Raw genomic sequence first — 18,077 nt, forward strand, 5'->3', positions numbered from 1 at the left:
ACAGAAGGCATCCTTCAACAGCTCTTCAAATTCAACCCATTAAACTAATAGGTCCTTAATTATCCAAGTTAATGGTGCTAGTGATGTAGAATGCCTTGCAATTCACCTGCTATGAAACCGAAATGTCAAGGAAATGCTGTACAGTCTTCATATTTTTAGGTAGTAGCCAATGTTGGAAGCTACTGTCCTTTTGTTTCACACTGCCCAGGTCACCGAGACGTCTTTGACCCTCGGCAAACCTGAGGGCAAACCTGGGGACTGCGTTACATATTTCTATATTTATAAAAGATGTCTTGAAAAGTACACAATTCAAGCCATCTTTTATAAAGCTTTGCGACGGACAAAGACGCCTCAGGCTTTATAAAGCTTTATAAAAGATGTATTGAATTGTGTACTTTTCAAGCCATCCTTTATAAACGTAGAAATATGTTACGTATTTCTGTGTTTATAAAAATAAGTCTTGAAAAGTGCACAAACCATAGTAAGGTACGCATTCAAATATGCGTACCTCACTATGGTTTGTGTGCTTTGCAAGACATCTTTTATAAATATAGAAATATGTTGCATATTTTTATGCTTATAAAAGATGGCTTGCAAAGTACCCAAACCATAGTAAGGCAAGCACATACATATTTAAATGGGTTCTTTGCAAGCTATCTTTTATAAACATAGAAATATGCAACATATGTCTATATTTATAAAAGATGGCTTGCAAAGTACACAAACCATAGTAAAGTACGCATGCAAATATATACATGCTTACATACATTTATATATTTGTTTCCATACTTTACTGTGGTTTGTGTACTTTTCAGGCCATGCCCATCATGCAAGCCACGCCCCCAAACGAGGGCCCTCGCCTCAATTTCTTACCCCACTTAAAGTCCTGGCTATCCTCAACACACAAGAACCAGAACCAATGATGGTGTCGGGCTATCACATCTATGACACTGAATCACAAAACTGCAACACAAAGACGAGATCACTAATATGGGCCTCATTACGAGGCTTGCACTGACAGAATGAAAGGGGTCGGTACAGGACCAGCCCCCTTCATTCCGTCAGGGCTGATTACGGGGTTCCCTTCGCGGGACCCGGATCAGACGTCTGGTAAAACCAGACGTCTTTTCCGGGTCCCGCGAGGGGAAGAGGAAGGTAACAACGGGATACTTGTAATGTGCCCGTTGTTACCTCCCTCCCTAATCCCATTGAGCCCTATCGGGGCCCAAATGGGAATAGGGAATGGTTCCTGCAAGGAGGATTTACCGGGTCCTCCAATGTCGGAATGGCGCGGTAAGTCCCCATTGCAGGAACCCGGTAAAGGAGCCCGGTTTGGAGGCAGCCATGGAGGTAATAGTTCCATGGCTGCCTCAAACTCGTAATGAGGGCCTATGTATCTTTGTGCAACGGCACTGCACGGATACCAGAGCGCGCTGACAGACAGCAGTTTGCAGCATGGTAATGTAAGGCTCCACAGGATGCAGCCATTGGCATAAAACAGAAGCTTGACACTCTGAGAGTGCACATAAATATTGATGCTCAATGGAAGCAGCGGAACCAAAGCTTGACATGCACGAGATTCTATAAGTGGGCGTGTTTAAGGTATACAGCTAGAAAGGAGAGGCACGTCATTGGTGGGCTACCCCGGGACAACTGTTCTGTGATGTACAAAATTGGGGGCTGGAACACATAACATGTTTTTGGTGGTGCTATATTTTTTGGTTGCTGATAAATTAGAGTGGGTGCACATTTTGCATCATATCAACCTGTATGTTTCAATGCTCTTATTTGTCAGAAATGTATTGACTTATTTTTGGAAGAGGTTGTTTGATATCAGATGCACAAAAGCCTCCATTCATCCATCGCTCGGTCATCGGGGAAAGAGTAGCTTTGACTGCAGATTTAGAACTTCTCCCAGAGCCTGGGGCAGCCTTTCCCTGCTATGCCATCTACCTTTCTCGTGCTGTCTTTCAGTGCCAAAGAAAACATGAAATAATATCAAAGAAGAGAGGGAAAGGCAGAAAGAAAGAAAGAAAGAAAGAAAGAAAGAAAGAAAGAAAGAAAGAAAGAAAGAAAGAAAGAAAGAAAGAAAAAAGAAAGAAAGAAAGAAAGAAAGAAAGAAAGAAAGAAAGAAAGAGAGAAAGAAAGAAAGAAAGAAAGAAAGAAAGAAATGCCTTTTTGTTCACGTGCCTCCAGCATCTACTGTGCAGTTCACGTGACCCCAGAAACTAGTGTTCATTTCTGCAAGTTGTTTACAGGCATGTCAGAGTGGGGCATAACATTGGCTTGGACATCAATGAAAAAGTGGCCCATATTCGCAAATGGTAATTCGTTCATTTTGTGACAGACTGTACTACACAAGGGGGAATTTGCTGCAACTTGTGCTTTTTAAAGAATTTCTGTGCAGTAACACTGGTCAAACATGTTTGCACAGAGAAGTAACTCATCAAGCTGCCCCACTTTGACCACAAATCTAGCCCACTTTGACCCAAACATTTTGCTCACACTAGCATGTTGGTCCTCATCTACTCATGTGTACGCTACCACACGCGGCCAACATTGTCCCGACTACTTGTCTCTCCCGCTGGCCTGCAGCATCAACTCACGTTAATCTCAGGGACCAGATGCAAACTCCCAGAGGAGCATTAACAGATAAAAGCTTGCAGTACCAAAAAATGGTCACATTTCTTTGAAAAATATCAACTATATATACACACATCTAAAAGAAGGTTGGAACTTAAGAGATAAGTATAGTATGAAACTGATCAGAAGTTCTTGTTCAATATCAACCAGCAGTACAAAACCACAGATATATACTCTGCAGGGAGGAAGGATACCTCGGGGACAACGTGTTTGTCTTGGAAGCAAAACAACATGGTGCAATGGAGGATAGCACATGACAACGCGCTGGTCTTGGAAGCAAGACCACGCAGAGCAACAGAGGTTCGAATCTCAGATCTGTGCTTAGAAACCAAACTCAGATACGTATTAGGCACGTTATGAAAAAAACAATTAACTAACTAAACGCAGGTTTGAATCCCGATCCATGCTTAGAAACCACTAACCACTCACTGGTATTAAGCACGTTATAAATGTACAATAAAATAAATATTTGTCCGGGTGGAGTGATTCCTGGCCCACTTTAGAGCAAGTTCCGTGTTCAAAGCGCCAATCAATCCCTGCGCGATGCTAAATTTAGCACACACCATCTGTGTATTTATCTGTTGATGTATAAATTGCCCATTTGTGGGGCACTCATGAAGATTCTGTGTGTTACCTCGCAACGCATGACCATCACTATTACTGAGGTGCCATCTCCCTTTCTATGATGAGGTCATTCTGTGCAGTAAAGTGCCACCCTCTTGCATCGATGCCCGGCGATGGTGGGTGGGCACTCGAAAATATGCCTGAATTCCTCTTGTACAACAATCCCCTTCATACCACATTTAGGCAAACCTTCTCTAATGTCCTACTATCTGTAGGTACCTTTTATACAGATAAAAGCTGACTGTTCTTCCAGCCAATGAGCACAGACTGGGCATGCATAGGCAATCTGTGGAAATGTCCTTGATGTTAATTCCATCAGACATGTTTATTACAAGCTTTGCTTTTAACTGAGTTATCTGTAGCACCATTCCCAAGGTCACTCAGTGGATCACTTACCATCCTTTCACCCAAAAGGCACAAGCACCTCCCAAGACAGGCCAATACTTTCTTCTGTTAGCATTAATTAGCCCAGATCAGCCATTCTTGCAAATCCGAACAGAATCTTGAAATCCCGCAAACTGCCCCCACAGGGAATCCTCTACTCACCCTATCATATTTCTCCTCTGTGAAAGATAGTGACCTAAAGACTCTGGGTAAGGCTCTCGCAACCAGGACTAATGACTGGCAGAGAGACTCCCAGGACCTCCCTTGTTTTTTGCATCATTTAAGTAACTTTGGGTCTCACCCTAAGTTACTAGGGGAATCCAGACGTGGACCCCTTTCTCACTATTCTTAGAGAGGCACAGCACCACCCTACTGCTGAGGTCGTACCAGACCAAAACACGTGTCTGGGCTTGCTGTTGGTACTCTTGTTCAGAGGAGAATTGCCCAGCATTTCAGTGCTGGACTGCCCCAGGGCAGGACAAAGACTGATATGTTATGGTTAGTTCTCCTCTGTGATAGATAGTGAGCTAAAGAATCTGGGTAAGGCTCTCGCAACCAGGACTAATGTCTGGCAGAGGGACTCCCAGGATCCCCCTTGTTTTTTTCATTTTCACGCATCCACCCACGGCTCCATGTTTCTGTCAGTGAAAGGCCTGCTTTCATTGGGCAACTGTTGCACCCATCTCCACCCTTCCTCTTGATGGCAGTGTAGTGAGTAGTCTTCTTTTAAATGAGACCATGGGGTCTTTTACTTGCAGGAACCATATGGGTTTCCTTCAATCCCCAGATAGTTTGGGGCTGAACAATCAGACGTCTTCGCAACTCTTAACTAGCCAAATCCTTCATGCAGATGTTCCTTCCACTAGAGCAAGCAGGGGTCTGCAACCTCTGGCTCTCCAGAGGTTTCCGACTGCAATTCACATGAAATCTGGCTATTGGCTATGCTGGTGAGGGATGAAGGGAGCTGTAGAACAAAACATCTGGAGAGCCAAATGTTCCAGACGCCTGCACCACAGGAAAGCTAACCATTGTTCCACTTCTCACTCCTGTGTGCCCAATTCCAGAATTCCTTCCAGTCCGTGCTTCATAGCGCCTGCATGGTCTGCTTCCTGATTTTAGTCCATGCCTATCTTTCTTTCTTATGTTTCTTCGTATCCATTTCGATTTCCTATGTAACGACCTCAAAGCATGCATCAAGCAGGATTGCGTCATAGCTTGTGACGCAGGGTTACAGGATTGCTAATTACCTCCACACTCGGACGAACATGAAGATGTTAGTCCCAGCTGCTCCCTTCCGGCGTCGCTTTCCCCGTGGTGCCCTTCCTTCGGTCCCAGCTGGTGCATAGAGAGGAGCGCATGTATCAGCAGTTATGCGCCCCTTCACTTCGGTGGCACCGTTGCTTTCTTTGAGACAGTCATTTCATTATTAATGACAAACAAAAACTAAAGAAATGGAAACTGACGTACGGTGTCCATTGTCATTGCAAAATCTTTGGATCATCTACAGTTGTGTTTTAGGTGAAGGGCAATACAAGGGTTTGTATGAAGAAGAAAGACACGCACAGTCACATCCGGTTCTGAGAAAGTATATATTTATATATTATTTTTTTCTGTGACCACGTGTGTTACTTTCCCCAATTCTTATCTTGTGTGCTTTCTTTATCGTGTAGGGAACGGGAATGCAAATTGTATCAATGTTTGAAAGTGTCCAATTGGTTTCACAGGCCATTTCCTCTGATACAAAACAGACCTGTGACATGATGGTTAGTTACAAAGACCTTTACAGGAAGTCAGTGCTTAATTTGGAAAAAAATAAATGCCAGGGCTCAAATACTTTCTAACACTCCTGTCACACTGCGGGTGGGCACCACTGCTGCCACCACCCATGGCTGCGCCCCAAAGTGTTGACGTATTTGGGGTTACACTAAAGCTGGCACCTGCTCATTGTAGTTGCTGGAGGCACTGACTATCACCACTTCATAATTAAAGTGAGTCTGAGACAATAAGTGCCAGGGCTCAGAAATAAGTGGGAGGGCTGAGCCCTAGCAAACACCCCCACACATTAAGCACTGCAGGAAGTGCGCAAACCAATGTTCTATCCGACTGAGCAATTATTCTGTGTCCTAACGAGTATTAACCTTAGGGAGCGAGTTGGCCAGGATGAGGAGCATGTTCCCTATAGGCGGTGTACAGAGCTCTGCAGCAGCGGCCAAACCCACCGAGGCATCTGAAACTCCTCAACACGCCCTCTCACCCCTTGCTTCAAACTTCCAGTGGCAAAGAAGTCTAATCAAATATCCTTTGCCTTACTGCGCCGCGATCCCTGCCTGCTGCAAAACCATGCAGCCTATTTACTCTCCAGCTCTGCTTTCGCTCTTATAGTGCAACAATATTGTTTATTTATGGCTACATATATAGTTATAGGAAAAAGGATTTGAAAAAAGCATCTATGGATATATTGAGGATATTTTGACCCCTACCGTTTTCCCTAATTACGTGTGACTAGCTAATTCAGTCCTGGTTTAATTCTTTCATGTTTGTGTTTGTCATTTTCCAATGGAATCACACATCTGAAGCTCCCCGAATAGAAAGCAACAAACCTCGGGTCACAGGAGGATAGCTCAGGGGCAACACGCTCGTCTTGGAATCAAGACGATGTGGAGCAACAGAGGTTCGATCCCAGGGTCCACGCTTAGAAACCTCTGGGTATTAAGCGCATTATAAATAATCAATAACAATTAGAATTACCTGACTGAAGAAGCTCCAACTTGTGAGCTTTTGAGAACAGTCAATGATGGCAGGAAAGGACCCACCTTCACAATATCCACATAGACAATATCCTGCCCCTAATGCAACACACTGCACTCTACTTAGACCCGCGCCCTGGCTTTACTTCAACATTATGAATTTGGAGCTCTACGAAACTAAACGTCTTCCCTGTATAGTTAACAAACATGGAACACACAAAGGGCACACAGGGACACTTTAGAGTACACCACTGCACACAAGTGTGGTCTGAAACTGTTAACTGTTAGTCCTGTGTCTTGGTGGGCCTTCCCTAAATTGGGATCTTTCAAGCAGCCAATGTCTTCATCCCAGTTGTCCAATAATCCTTCCTTTATTTATTTATTAGTACCACATACTGCCTTCAGAAGAACCCAAACATGGCGTGTATTGTTTATTTTCCGCCTTTAAATGCCAACTGCTTCCTGTGGCACTAGATATAATAACATTGCTAATAAAATAGGTTGAATTGCTGACCAAGAAAAATGTTCTTAGCAAAATATGCGAATTAATTTTTTAAAACGAATGTATGCATTGACCCTCCATATTGGACATTTTCTTTGAGGTGGACCTCTTGAGTTGCTCAATTCACAGTGAAAATGATCCTCAAGATATTTTGTCCCCCTTCCTCTTAATGCGTTTTGTGAATGCGTGACTATTGATCAGGCCGGGCAGTCAAATAACTTGTGTAAATAGCGCATTTTCCATCTTTACAACTATATGAGAAACTGAATTCTATTTACCAAATGCAACACTGAAACTTCACTTTTTTAACTTGTAATTGTTTGTTTTTTTTCTCCATTTTATCGGTCCGTGCAATCTTCTTCTGATTACACGCCTCTTTTTCATCTTCCTATTGTCTGTCTCTTGTCTGGTGAGCCACACTGAATTGTGATTGTGCACAAAATAGGCAGTCTCCTTGGTGGGGTCTGGGGAGGGGTACAAGTCAAGAATCAGGCTCCTGTTACATGCATCTCAATTCATAAAAGTATTGAGGGATATCTGGAGGGCAGATGCTTTGAAATCCATGTCTCTGCCCACAGTGATAAAAGGACGAAAAGCAAAATAAAGTACATTGAAAATTGGTTTCCATGGAAACTGACATAGCTGGATGACGTACACATTAACTTGTTCTTTGAGTCTTCATTGTTTATATTAGAATATACTTGGACTTTGTGGAAAAGTCTGATGAGTGGTATTAGGGATTACTATTAATGTCTGGATGGGCCACAGCATTCAATTGGAGTCATTATTTGGTCCTGACTGGGCCAAGATCCAGATTCAATAAATCGAATAAGAGGTGGCTAAAAAAATAAAATCGGAGCGAAGTGGTCCAATTACATTTCCACAAAGAAGTCAATGCTTGGCTCTGCGATCATTAACCAGCGTAATGTCATTATCCATAGTAGCGCTCTGAGATCATACCAATGATACATAAGGCGCTATACAAATGCCAAGTAACATAACATAACATAACAGAACACCTTCTTTGTTGCAGTAAATTGCCAGTATAGGTTAGCAGGTGCTCTACAAATACATAAATGGAAGAGAATAGACAAACAAGTGATCAACCTCAAATTTAGATGTAAGGCAAAAGAGGTTCATGGGCACCCTGAGAACTTTTTGCAAGCTATTTAGCTCATTGTTTATGCACCAGAAAGGTCTCCTACTGGTTCATTGGGCTCTGGGCCACAGGTGTCATGTAAGGACGAGTGATGAGGATGCTTGTAGATCAGCGATGAGAAATGGCCATTCAAAGCATTTATTTTCGCTCTGTGTAAAGTTAGCCAATGTTCTCACTGTGTTTTTCAGCAGACCGGGGCTTGCATTTCAGGAATCAGTGACATGTATGCATGACCGCAGCATTGCCTGTTGATACAACACATCTGTGGAAACTGTCGCATGGTGGAAAACCTTTTGGCTTAAGTTGGGCAACCATCATAACATCAATACCCTTCAAAAATTGGAAAATGCTCATAATCTTTCACATTTATTCCTGGTTGGAATTGTGAAGCAAACAGTCAGCTTTTGAAATATTATACTTTAAGAATTGAATTCTGCTGACAAAATGTGAGAAACAGTATTTATTTCTGGTTTCTGCCACCTCCTCTCTCCCTCTATGCTCTTGCATGGCTTGTTTTGCTTCATGCTTGTGTGTTTCCCCTGGTTTTGTAATTGGGGATTATGGAAAAAGAGTTTGCAATACACTTTTAATCACAAAAAAGTAGTTTGTCACCAGGAATCACTGTGATGTAAGTCTTTTTCCATGAGTGCTTTCGTCGGGTCTATCCTGGAGCATTCTCCTGTCGAACATCAACAATGGCGATACATTGCGGTTATCTGGCATTGCCGTGCCTTTCTCATTCTCTCTGTGCTATTAATATACTCTGCATCCTTTCTTGGGTTGGCACAGATCCCGCATTAAGTCTTGGCTCATCTCCCTGTGGCTAAGTAGACACTAAATGGGTTTTCCCGAATGATCAGCAAATATGCAAACAATCTCCTGAAATTCAATATATGTAAATTTTTCCCATCCATATTCACTATGAATACCCTGAAAATGTAAATGGATTCAAATGTTGTGTGTCAACAAGGCCAGTCCTATCTTGGCCTATTTCCACATTTGGATTCACACCTTCACTACAATCCCAGTTAGAATGGACATACCTTGTAAGGACTCTTCCTGCATCTGATGCAGGAGTGGCCCAGATTGAAGACCGGGGTCACCATACCCTTTCTAAAAACAAGGAAGAAAAATTCTTTGGTAGGTTCCTCTCTTGAGGTTTTTCTCATGAAAGGTGGACCCCTAGGTGCTTGGTGTGGGGGTCCTTTTTCGGAACAAGATGGACCTGTGCGGATAGAGATTTGCACTAGGTCTGGTCGTTCTACAGGGCTGTAGAACGACCAGACCTAGTGCAAATCTCTATCCTATGGGTCCACCTTTCAGGAGAAAAACCTCAAAAGAGGAAGCTACCGAAGAATTTTTCTTCCTTGTTTTTAGAAAAACCTGCACCTGCCAACACAGAGAAAACCCATTAAAGTAAACAATACCTTTCATCTGTAAGGCAGCAGACGCATGCAAAGACCGATGTGGTCTAGCATGTGTTTTTTTAGCACAACACAGTGCACCAGGGACGAATTGGAAAGCCCAGTCGGAGAAGCTTGAAAGTATCACATTCATGACGTGTCTCCTTATGAGTACAGTTCTTGCATCCATAACAAGTATACACAGTTGAGGGGGACTGAATGCTGCGCGCACAATGGGTGGCGCGACTCTGAGATGAAGGGGATAAATGCCATCATGTTAATACATTGCATGTTTCTTAAAACAAAGACAGCAGGTCTCAATTGTGGTACTTACTTTGAGGAATCTATGAAGTATATTACAAGTGCACCAATGCTGAGGGCGAATACTGTGACAACCTGGAGAGAAGAACAGAGAGAGAGAGAAGCTGTTAGCTGTCTTTGCGGGTCTTGCATGCATTTATGAAGACATTTCAGGTTTCTTCGCCCCATGGGCTATGAAGATAAACCATCACCACGAGGGGCAGATGAAAATCAGCCATGGTGACATCTCAACAATGCACAACCCATCACCCACAGTGATATGCAGATTCAACATGAAATACCAAACACAAGAAGCCTGCATGCGATAAGTCCCGTATTTATGTTCCTACCTAGGCTTGTATTTGCATTTTGGTCGAGCTCTCTTGATGTGGGTACCCCTTTTCTAAGTTAAACGGTTCAAAAAGGGTGATGACCTGGCAAGCACACCCAATCGATCTTCCCTTTTTGCCACCAGCGGAAATGCACTACACATGGAATCCTGAACACATTTGTGGATAAACCTGTACAAAGGCCATATATTACGATGATCATCTGTGTAAGACCACTATACTGGTGATGGCCGCGGTATACAAATTATATGACATAGCGCAGCATAAGACGCCCATAGATCATAAGGATTTTTAGCATAAAACGCAGATTTTCTTTCCAGGAAGCAGTGCAGCAAAACAATCCTGGCAGTAAATAGGTCAAGCGGGTAAAATATGCACAGTCTCCCAAAATAGTTATAGCATTGCAGTGCTACTGTTCAGCAGCATAGAGGCAAGCAGAGCAAAGGGTCCCCACTGCTGTGTCTTGGTTGGGAATCCGTATCCAGGATTGGAGGTCAACAAACCTCCAATGCCAATAATGGATAGTGTTACCCATCGTCTTCTTGCATACGATTGGCCACATTTGATGGACGCTCCATGGGCTCTTCTAAGCATCGGCCTTAATATTTGTTCATCAGTGGATAGAACATTCCATGTGATCCCACTGAGGCATGAGAGCTGTGGCGAGAGGGCTGTAATTGGTGTTATCAGCCCACACTTGATGTGGGCCAGAGGTAAAGCCAAGGACCCATAACGAGGCAAGGGACAATATTGCCTGCCACAACCGCAACCGCCATCCACATGCCTGTGATGACATTTCATCATGGAAGATTCATGGCAGCATAAAAACAAAAGAAAACTGATGGAGAAACTGGTTGCAACCCGAAGTGAGCAGTCCCAAGATGGATACTGACCATGCTGCTTGCTGAGAAAGCTATTGGGCCTCATCAGAAGTTTGGCGTTATACCGACAGTAAATCTGCTGGGATATCATCAGTGCAAATGGCATCACCACAACCCAGTCTGGCGCTATTATCGCCGGATCCCGATTTGTGGTGAGGTTGTCACTCCCCATTTTGTTAAGAATCCATAATACTCTATGGGGCAGTATCGGCACTGTTATCGCTGGCGCTAATAGCGCCACAGTAATAGCGCTTCAAATGAGCAGAAAGTGCCTAGATTTCAATCTGCTACTTTGCACCCAAACTCGGGTTTGGGTGGAGCAGTAATGTGGCAGTAATAGTGCCACATTTTTACCGCTCCACCCAACCCCTGATGAGGCCCATAGAAGGCACTATAAAAGTGGTAAAGGCCCTCTTCTAACCCATTGTTCACAGTGGCCAGCCAACGTTCCAATGATACAATGGGGTGTAAAAAGGGAAAAGCGAGGGAATGGAGCTCAGCAGGAGGGAGATATCAGGGTGGATACACACTGATGCCCCACCAAGGGCCCTTTAATGATGAGCTGAATTAGAGTGGGTCGGCGGAGTGAGGGGAGTCACCGTAGATACATGAAATCTAATGCAACATTGGGCGGTGCAGTGTGCGGACGAGAGATCTCCAGAAAATACCAAACTGTCAATAAATAAAACCCTGACTTCCGATACAAGATAACCCGCAAACAGAGCGGGCAAGTCCTCGGCAAAGAAATACAAAGAATAATAAGGCCACTCTATCTGCACTGCCAAAACCTAGTGTCTGCAATTACCACCCACCAAGCACTTGTTATTATTTTTTGGATTTTGTTGTTTGTTGATGTTTTTGATGTGTGTAATGTGCTAGTTTGATGGTTTCTATCCGAATAAACTTATATATGATGATTATTATTATTTAATTCTTTAACGCGCTGCACGCCCATAGCGCTCAGGGCACACACACAACACAAAATACAAACTACATGAAAGAGAGTAATAAGCTTAACAAAGGCTGCAGACCCGAGGAATCCAACCAGAAGAACAAAGTCAAGCTATAAATCAACAGGTAGTCCCTCTGGTTAAACAGATACGTGCTTACCACTTTTTTTTTTTTTTAAACGAGGAATGTCCCTTAATGGGGACGTCAACCCATTCCAAACACAGGGAGTCAGAATGTCAAACATGGTGCCCCCCATACTTCTGAAGTTTGAAGGGTGGCTGAGAAAGCTTGCTGTCTCTTTTGGAACAAAGTCATCTTCTACAAGGGGCAGCCTTTAGTCTGGCACTTAGGTACTGAGGAGCATTCTGTCTGCACTTACCCTTGCACTTGCCATCTGCTGGCCATACTTTTACCTATTGCTATTTATTCTATTATCCCATGTACTACACTTTCCCCCTTCCCCCTTCCCATGCACTTGCGCGATCTGAATGACACCTGGCCTAGTAGGATCATTGTCTGTCTTCCCCTGTTCCCTCTCCCTTGACTCGTCGCGTCTTGGAACTCTTGTGTATAGGCGCGTTATAAATGCCATATCATATCATATCCAGACTAACATTTGCGGGTCAAGGTGCTTCATGCTTTTGACAATGGAAAAAACCTGTTTCAGAAACGTGCCTGAAAGAGAAACAGGGAGAATCGTCACTGAGGGAAAACAAGCCGGATTAAACAGAGGCGGCGTTGGAGTCAAGCGGTTATTGTCTCTGTTTAATAGACTGTTGATGCTTTACAATTGTAACCATTAGTTTATTTTGTATGGTTTGACACCAAGAGTCATTTTTAACAATCTCTGATGTCAGTGCCTTTTTTCCCTCAAATTCTTTAAAGATTGAAAAAACGTTCCTTGCGCTAGATTTAGCATTTTCAAACCTAGACTTATAGTCCAACTGTTTTTCGAGCAAGATGACTTGTTTATATTGGGCAGCTATGGCGTTATACCAAGATTTATTTTCAGAACTCTGATTGCTGTGCGGTGTTCGTTTACAGGCCTTCTTAGCCTGCCTACACTTAATAATCTCATCGGAGAACCAGGTATTCTAATTTACCTCCGTTTTTATTAACTTAACCTTCTCAGGTGCCAGAGTATTAATAGCCCCGGTTGTGATATGCTGAAAGTGATCAACCCGTTCTTTTACATCAGAGGTTGGAGCAAAGTTATCTATGCTGGAATATACAATAGCTGCAAAGGCATCCTGAGTGACAGTTTTTAGGTTCCTCTGCTATTGAGAATTCTGGGATTAGCATCCAGGAGTTTAGGATTTGTAAGTAAAAAGATGCAAAGTAATGATCAGACCAAGGACATGGAATAACCATTAGTTCCCGGCGGGGGCGTGGCTTATGCATCACAGCCATTGAGGAGACTCAGAATGGCGCCTTTACCTCATTGTAAAGCCTCCCTTCTGAGCCTCCTAAGAACAGGCCACCATCTTCCGAGCAGAGTGCTCAGGTACATGCTCCCCTGGGCCACATGTTCCTATACCGACACCCCCATTTTCTCATGTTTCCCTACTCCCACCCACCCCACTTACCTTGTGCAGTCTGATCCCTCAACGGCGCTGGTGCGTCCTGCAGCTCTGTGAATGGTTGCCATGTAAAGGGAGAAGGGACTAGAAAAGGGAAAAGGGACTACATGAAGTCCCTTCACGCTTTCCATGGTGGCCATCTTTTTTTCTTTTTCTTTTGGTAACGAAGATGTTTCCCAACGACCGATGCACACTATTAGTACCCTGGTCCAAGGGACCGGGGTAATAATCACAATAAACCCCTCACTGGGGGGACCATTACTGTGTCTGGTAATGCCACAGGGCTTCATTAAAACTCTCTCTTCGCTGGGGCCTGTACCTATGGCCCGGGACACTCACGGACACAGTAATGGCATCCCAGCTCGCTTAAGTAATGAGGAGTTTGCAGTGTTATGCGTAAGGACCCAAACCAAAATATTCCCCTTTTTATGGGCAGGTGAGTTCACCTGCTGCATGAAGCCCATTGCCCTAAGAGAAACCGCCAGTGAGGTTGATTATAGACCAGTATCATTTGGAGGCCCGTACATTAAAATCGCAGAGAATAAGCAAATGAGAAGTGGGTTCAAGAATATCAGTAAACACAGCAAAAAACTGTTCCTTAAATGGAGGCATTTTCTGTGGTGGACTATACAAAATAAGAAGGCACACAGAAGTGTTATGGTCTAGGCTCAGTTTGATTAAAAGGTGCTCACAGTTATCTAGTACCGAGGTGGTCAGAATATGCATAAGAGAAACCAGTGCCCCTTCAGAGGAAGTACGGTTCTTCCTAAAGTTTGTATCCCTCTGCTATTGCGAGGGAGGCAGCATGTGAGGCAGCCCCATGCAGCCATGTTTCAGTAACAGCCAATACACCAACCCCTTCTGCACTTATATAGTCAGCCAATTCCACTGCGCGCGGGACCATGTGTTGATAAGAGACGTTTTTAACGTAAGTGCAACAGGATGAGAACCTGAGCTAGGTAATGCCAGGTCCTCTAGGGAGGAACCTTTCACAACGCTTGAATAAGCCTCTGAATGTAAGGAATTATATATAGGCAATCAATCCATTCCTGATGGTACAGTTGAGCAGCAGGGAGTAACTCATACCTGGGCCCAGAGACCTTAGGGTAGTCCGGGATAGAGGGGTGGCTGGATACAAGGGAAGGATCCAGACTGAATCCACCCTCAAATACCTTCTTATCATGAGACATATCTGCCATTTCTGAGGATTGCACACAGGAGGCTAATGGAGGAGTAAAGAGGGAGCAACCAGAGGCCGGATAACCTACAGCAAGTGTTTTATTGCCAGACCGGTTCACAATGAGATCCGGTGAATCTAGCATGTGCGAGAGCAAGGGGTGTGAGGTGAACGAGGCAGAAATCAGCAGAATCAGCCAAGTCAAGCGCGGGAGCAACACTAGTATCCAACAGCACTCTAGCCACAGAGTGATCAATACGCGACCCCGATGGTGTATATTGCATTAATGAGTCCTGCTTAGTGCTTGGTTAGTGCTTGGTTTTTCATTACCCTCCAGAGAAGGGGTATCAGCGGCAAATGCATCCCCTGATAGTCTTATAAAGAGAAATTATTTCAGAGTAGTGCGGACGCCTAATGGGCAGTGAGGTCACTGTCTCAGTCATAAGAGATGCTTTCCAGTTAACAATCATTTTATCAATTACTCAGAGACGGTATAGCAACAAGTCACAAAAGTGCAACTGCAGAAATCAAAGAAGCTATATGAATCAGGATATAGGGCCCAATTCATGCAATATTTGCCCGGTTCAAAGTGAATCTGCACTGCTGAAAAGTGACTTTGCACTGCCAACACAAACCCTGATTCATGGAACCATAAATAGTGTATTTTTGCCAGGCAAAGTCCGGGCAAAGTCAGCGCATAGTCATTTTTGTAGGTCAAAATGACCTTGCCCTTACTTCGCATGGCAAAAATACATTTTTTATTTATTTAATGTTTTTTTTATGACACGCCTAATACCATACCTGAGTTCGGTTTCTAAGCACGGATCCAGGATTCGAGCCTCTGTTGCTCTGTGTGGTCTTGCTTCCAAAACAAGTGCATTGCCCCTATGCTATCCTCTGTTCAACCTATGCAACATACCCAAGACATCAATCATCAACATCCTCACTACAAAACATCTTGACAGCCTCTGCCCTAGAATCAAAGAGAGGACAGAGAGTAACCACAGAGCTGCATCCTCATCAATGCTGGCTCTGTATCCAATCGCAGGACGCACATCTACAAGCTGCTCATTGAGGGTAAAACAGATATACAGTTCATCACTAAAACAGCTATCCCTATGAAGTAACTCACAAGGCCACCCCACGGAACGTCATGGTCAGATTGGTGAATTTCTGTTGTACACAAAAGGCCTCATTACGAGTTTGGCGGTAGCCGTGCCCTTAATAAGAGCACGGCTTCCGCCAAACTCGCTACCGGCACCAGCACCCATGTATGGGCCATTACCGGGCCATTACGAGTTGAATGGGCCGGTAATTTCCCATTCACGGGTATAACCAGGCGTGCAGAGCAGCACCCGCAAGTAGAAATCGTACTGTGGCAGTATGGTAACAACGGCGCTGGTAGCACTACCGCTGCTGTTGTTGCCTTTCCGCCACATTCGTAATGAGGCCCAAAGACTCTATTGATGCATAAATATGACCGGAGATACCAGCCCAGACTGTAAACCCCTCCTATTACATTATTAGCACTATTTCGCGCATGTCGAGGATTACTTTTCACTTCATGGATAGGCCGCTTCCCTTCATTTGCAGATAGTTTTATGGAGGAAGTAGCCAACTCCAAAGACAACAGTCATCACCTCACCATCCTTCAGAGATGGTAACCAATGCTTGGAGGAGGAAAACACTGCAACCAAAACCCTCTCCTCAAACCGGGACTTCCTCCAGCTCAGGTAATGAGCTAGGGGACCTGCTCATGCAGTAGGTAACCTTCTATTGAATTAAATTGATATTTTATTTCTATTGCGCTCATACACAAGTGTTTCAGAGCGTGAAAGGAAGGAAGGAAGGAATTGTCTGCCACATGAATCTAACAACAGTGGTACCCCCCATTTCCAGTTTGGGGTGACCATCTCCCTATTCCATTCGCCATATGCACCCGAGCAGCAGTTCACCCAAACGTGCCCATGACCCCACTGGTGTCTATTGGGCCGTGCAAAGACATCAAGCTGGACTACCCCCCTGGCAGCCTGAAAATCTCACTCAACCATACCAAGCTACCAAGGATCCACAGATGACGGAATCGATATTACAAACGCTCGACTAGTTGCCCGCACACAAGTCCTTCAAATGCTTCCAAACAAGCATGCTACTGGATGGTATACTGCTAACATCAACAACCTCACCAAAAGTGAACCGATGGTTGGAGCAAATCGGAAGGGACAGAGCTGTTTATCAAAGATGATAAAAGACAAAAAAAATCCCACTACTAAAATTGCATGTAATCTGCACAAGAATAACCTGCCTGCAACAACACTGGGAAACAACCCTGTGATTCAATCAATGGACACTCAAACAACCATATCCTATAGATTCATGAACATCTGGGCAAAAAGGACAACATACTACCACCCAACTTCAAAATGGAGCCATGGCGTAATAAAGCACCCATAAGGATTTTGTGAGGCTTTGGCCTATTCTCTGCACCCAGAAACTCACGGACATAGACCACTATTAGTTTAGTTTAGTTTATTATTTGATAATGCGCTCAAAACCCTGGGGTAGCCGGGCACAGCAGTAACAAGAATCCTTAAGCTTGGTTACATGCAGTGGATGCATTACATGTTATTGCAGTATTTACAGTACAAGTATGCAAGCAGGGTAAATCAGATCACACTAGTCTATAGTACAAGTTTCAAGGTAGTCCAGGTTTCAAATTATTTACATGCAGAGATCTAATGTATAGTGCCGGGGAACAGTTTAGTAGGTGTCTTTAGACCAGAGCCAAGTTTTCACTTTGCACCTAAATCTAGAGTAAGGCTGGTCATCTCTTAGTGCAGAGGGGAGTGCGTTCCAGGCACAGGCAGCTCTAACCGGGAAGCTAGCACCGGCCGATTTTGTGAGTCTACATCTGGGGGTCTCTAGTAGAAGATGGCTAGAAGCTCTGGTGTGGTGGCTAGTGGATTTTCTGGTCAGTTTAGCTGAGATATATGGTGGCGCGGTGTTGTTCAGTCCTTTGTGGGTGATAGAGAGCATCTTGAGGAGTATTCTGTCACTGATTTTTAGCCAGTGGTGTTCTTTTCTGATATTAGATATGTGCTCTCTGCGGGGTATGTCCAAGGCTGCTCTAAGAGCATTGTTCTGCAGTATTTGCATTTTGTTTATGATGGTTTTATTGGCGCCTCCATATAGGGCGTTACAATAATCTAATTTAGACATTATTAGGGCGTTAGCTAGCGTGATACAGTTGGTTTTGGAGGGGTAGGGTCTACAGGCCCTGATTAATTTGCAGGTGTAGGCTGCGGATGAGGCCAGAGAGTTGACTTGTTTTTTGAGAGAAAGTGTGGAATCAAGGTAGAAACCTAGTGTTTTTACC

The 18,077-nt window shown here is 44.0% G+C and overlaps 1 protein-coding gene across 12 annotated transcripts in view; it reads right to left on the bottom strand.

Annotated features, from left to right (window-relative positions):
• KCNMA1 (potassium calcium-activated channel subfamily M alpha 1) overlaps positions 1 to 18,077 on the bottom strand; it is a 1,925,602-nt gene that overhangs the window by 1,067,779 nt on the left and 839,746 nt on the right. For all 12 annotated transcript variants that reach the window (XM_069610985.1, XM_069610992.1, XM_069610991.1 and 9 more), the window contains exon 3: positions 9,797 to 9,858. In XM_069610985.1, the coding sequence (XP_069467086.1) occupies positions 9,797 to 9,858 (62 nt within the window). The remainder of the gene's footprint in view (positions 1 to 9,796; positions 9,859 to 18,077) is intronic.

This window comes from Ambystoma mexicanum, chromosome 8 (genome assembly GCF_040938575.1).
Source record: "Ambystoma mexicanum isolate Mex_15411 chromosome 8, UKY_AmexF1_1, whole genome shotgun sequence".
Taxonomy (NCBI): domain Eukaryota; kingdom Metazoa; phylum Chordata; class Amphibia; order Caudata; family Ambystomatidae; genus Ambystoma; species Ambystoma mexicanum.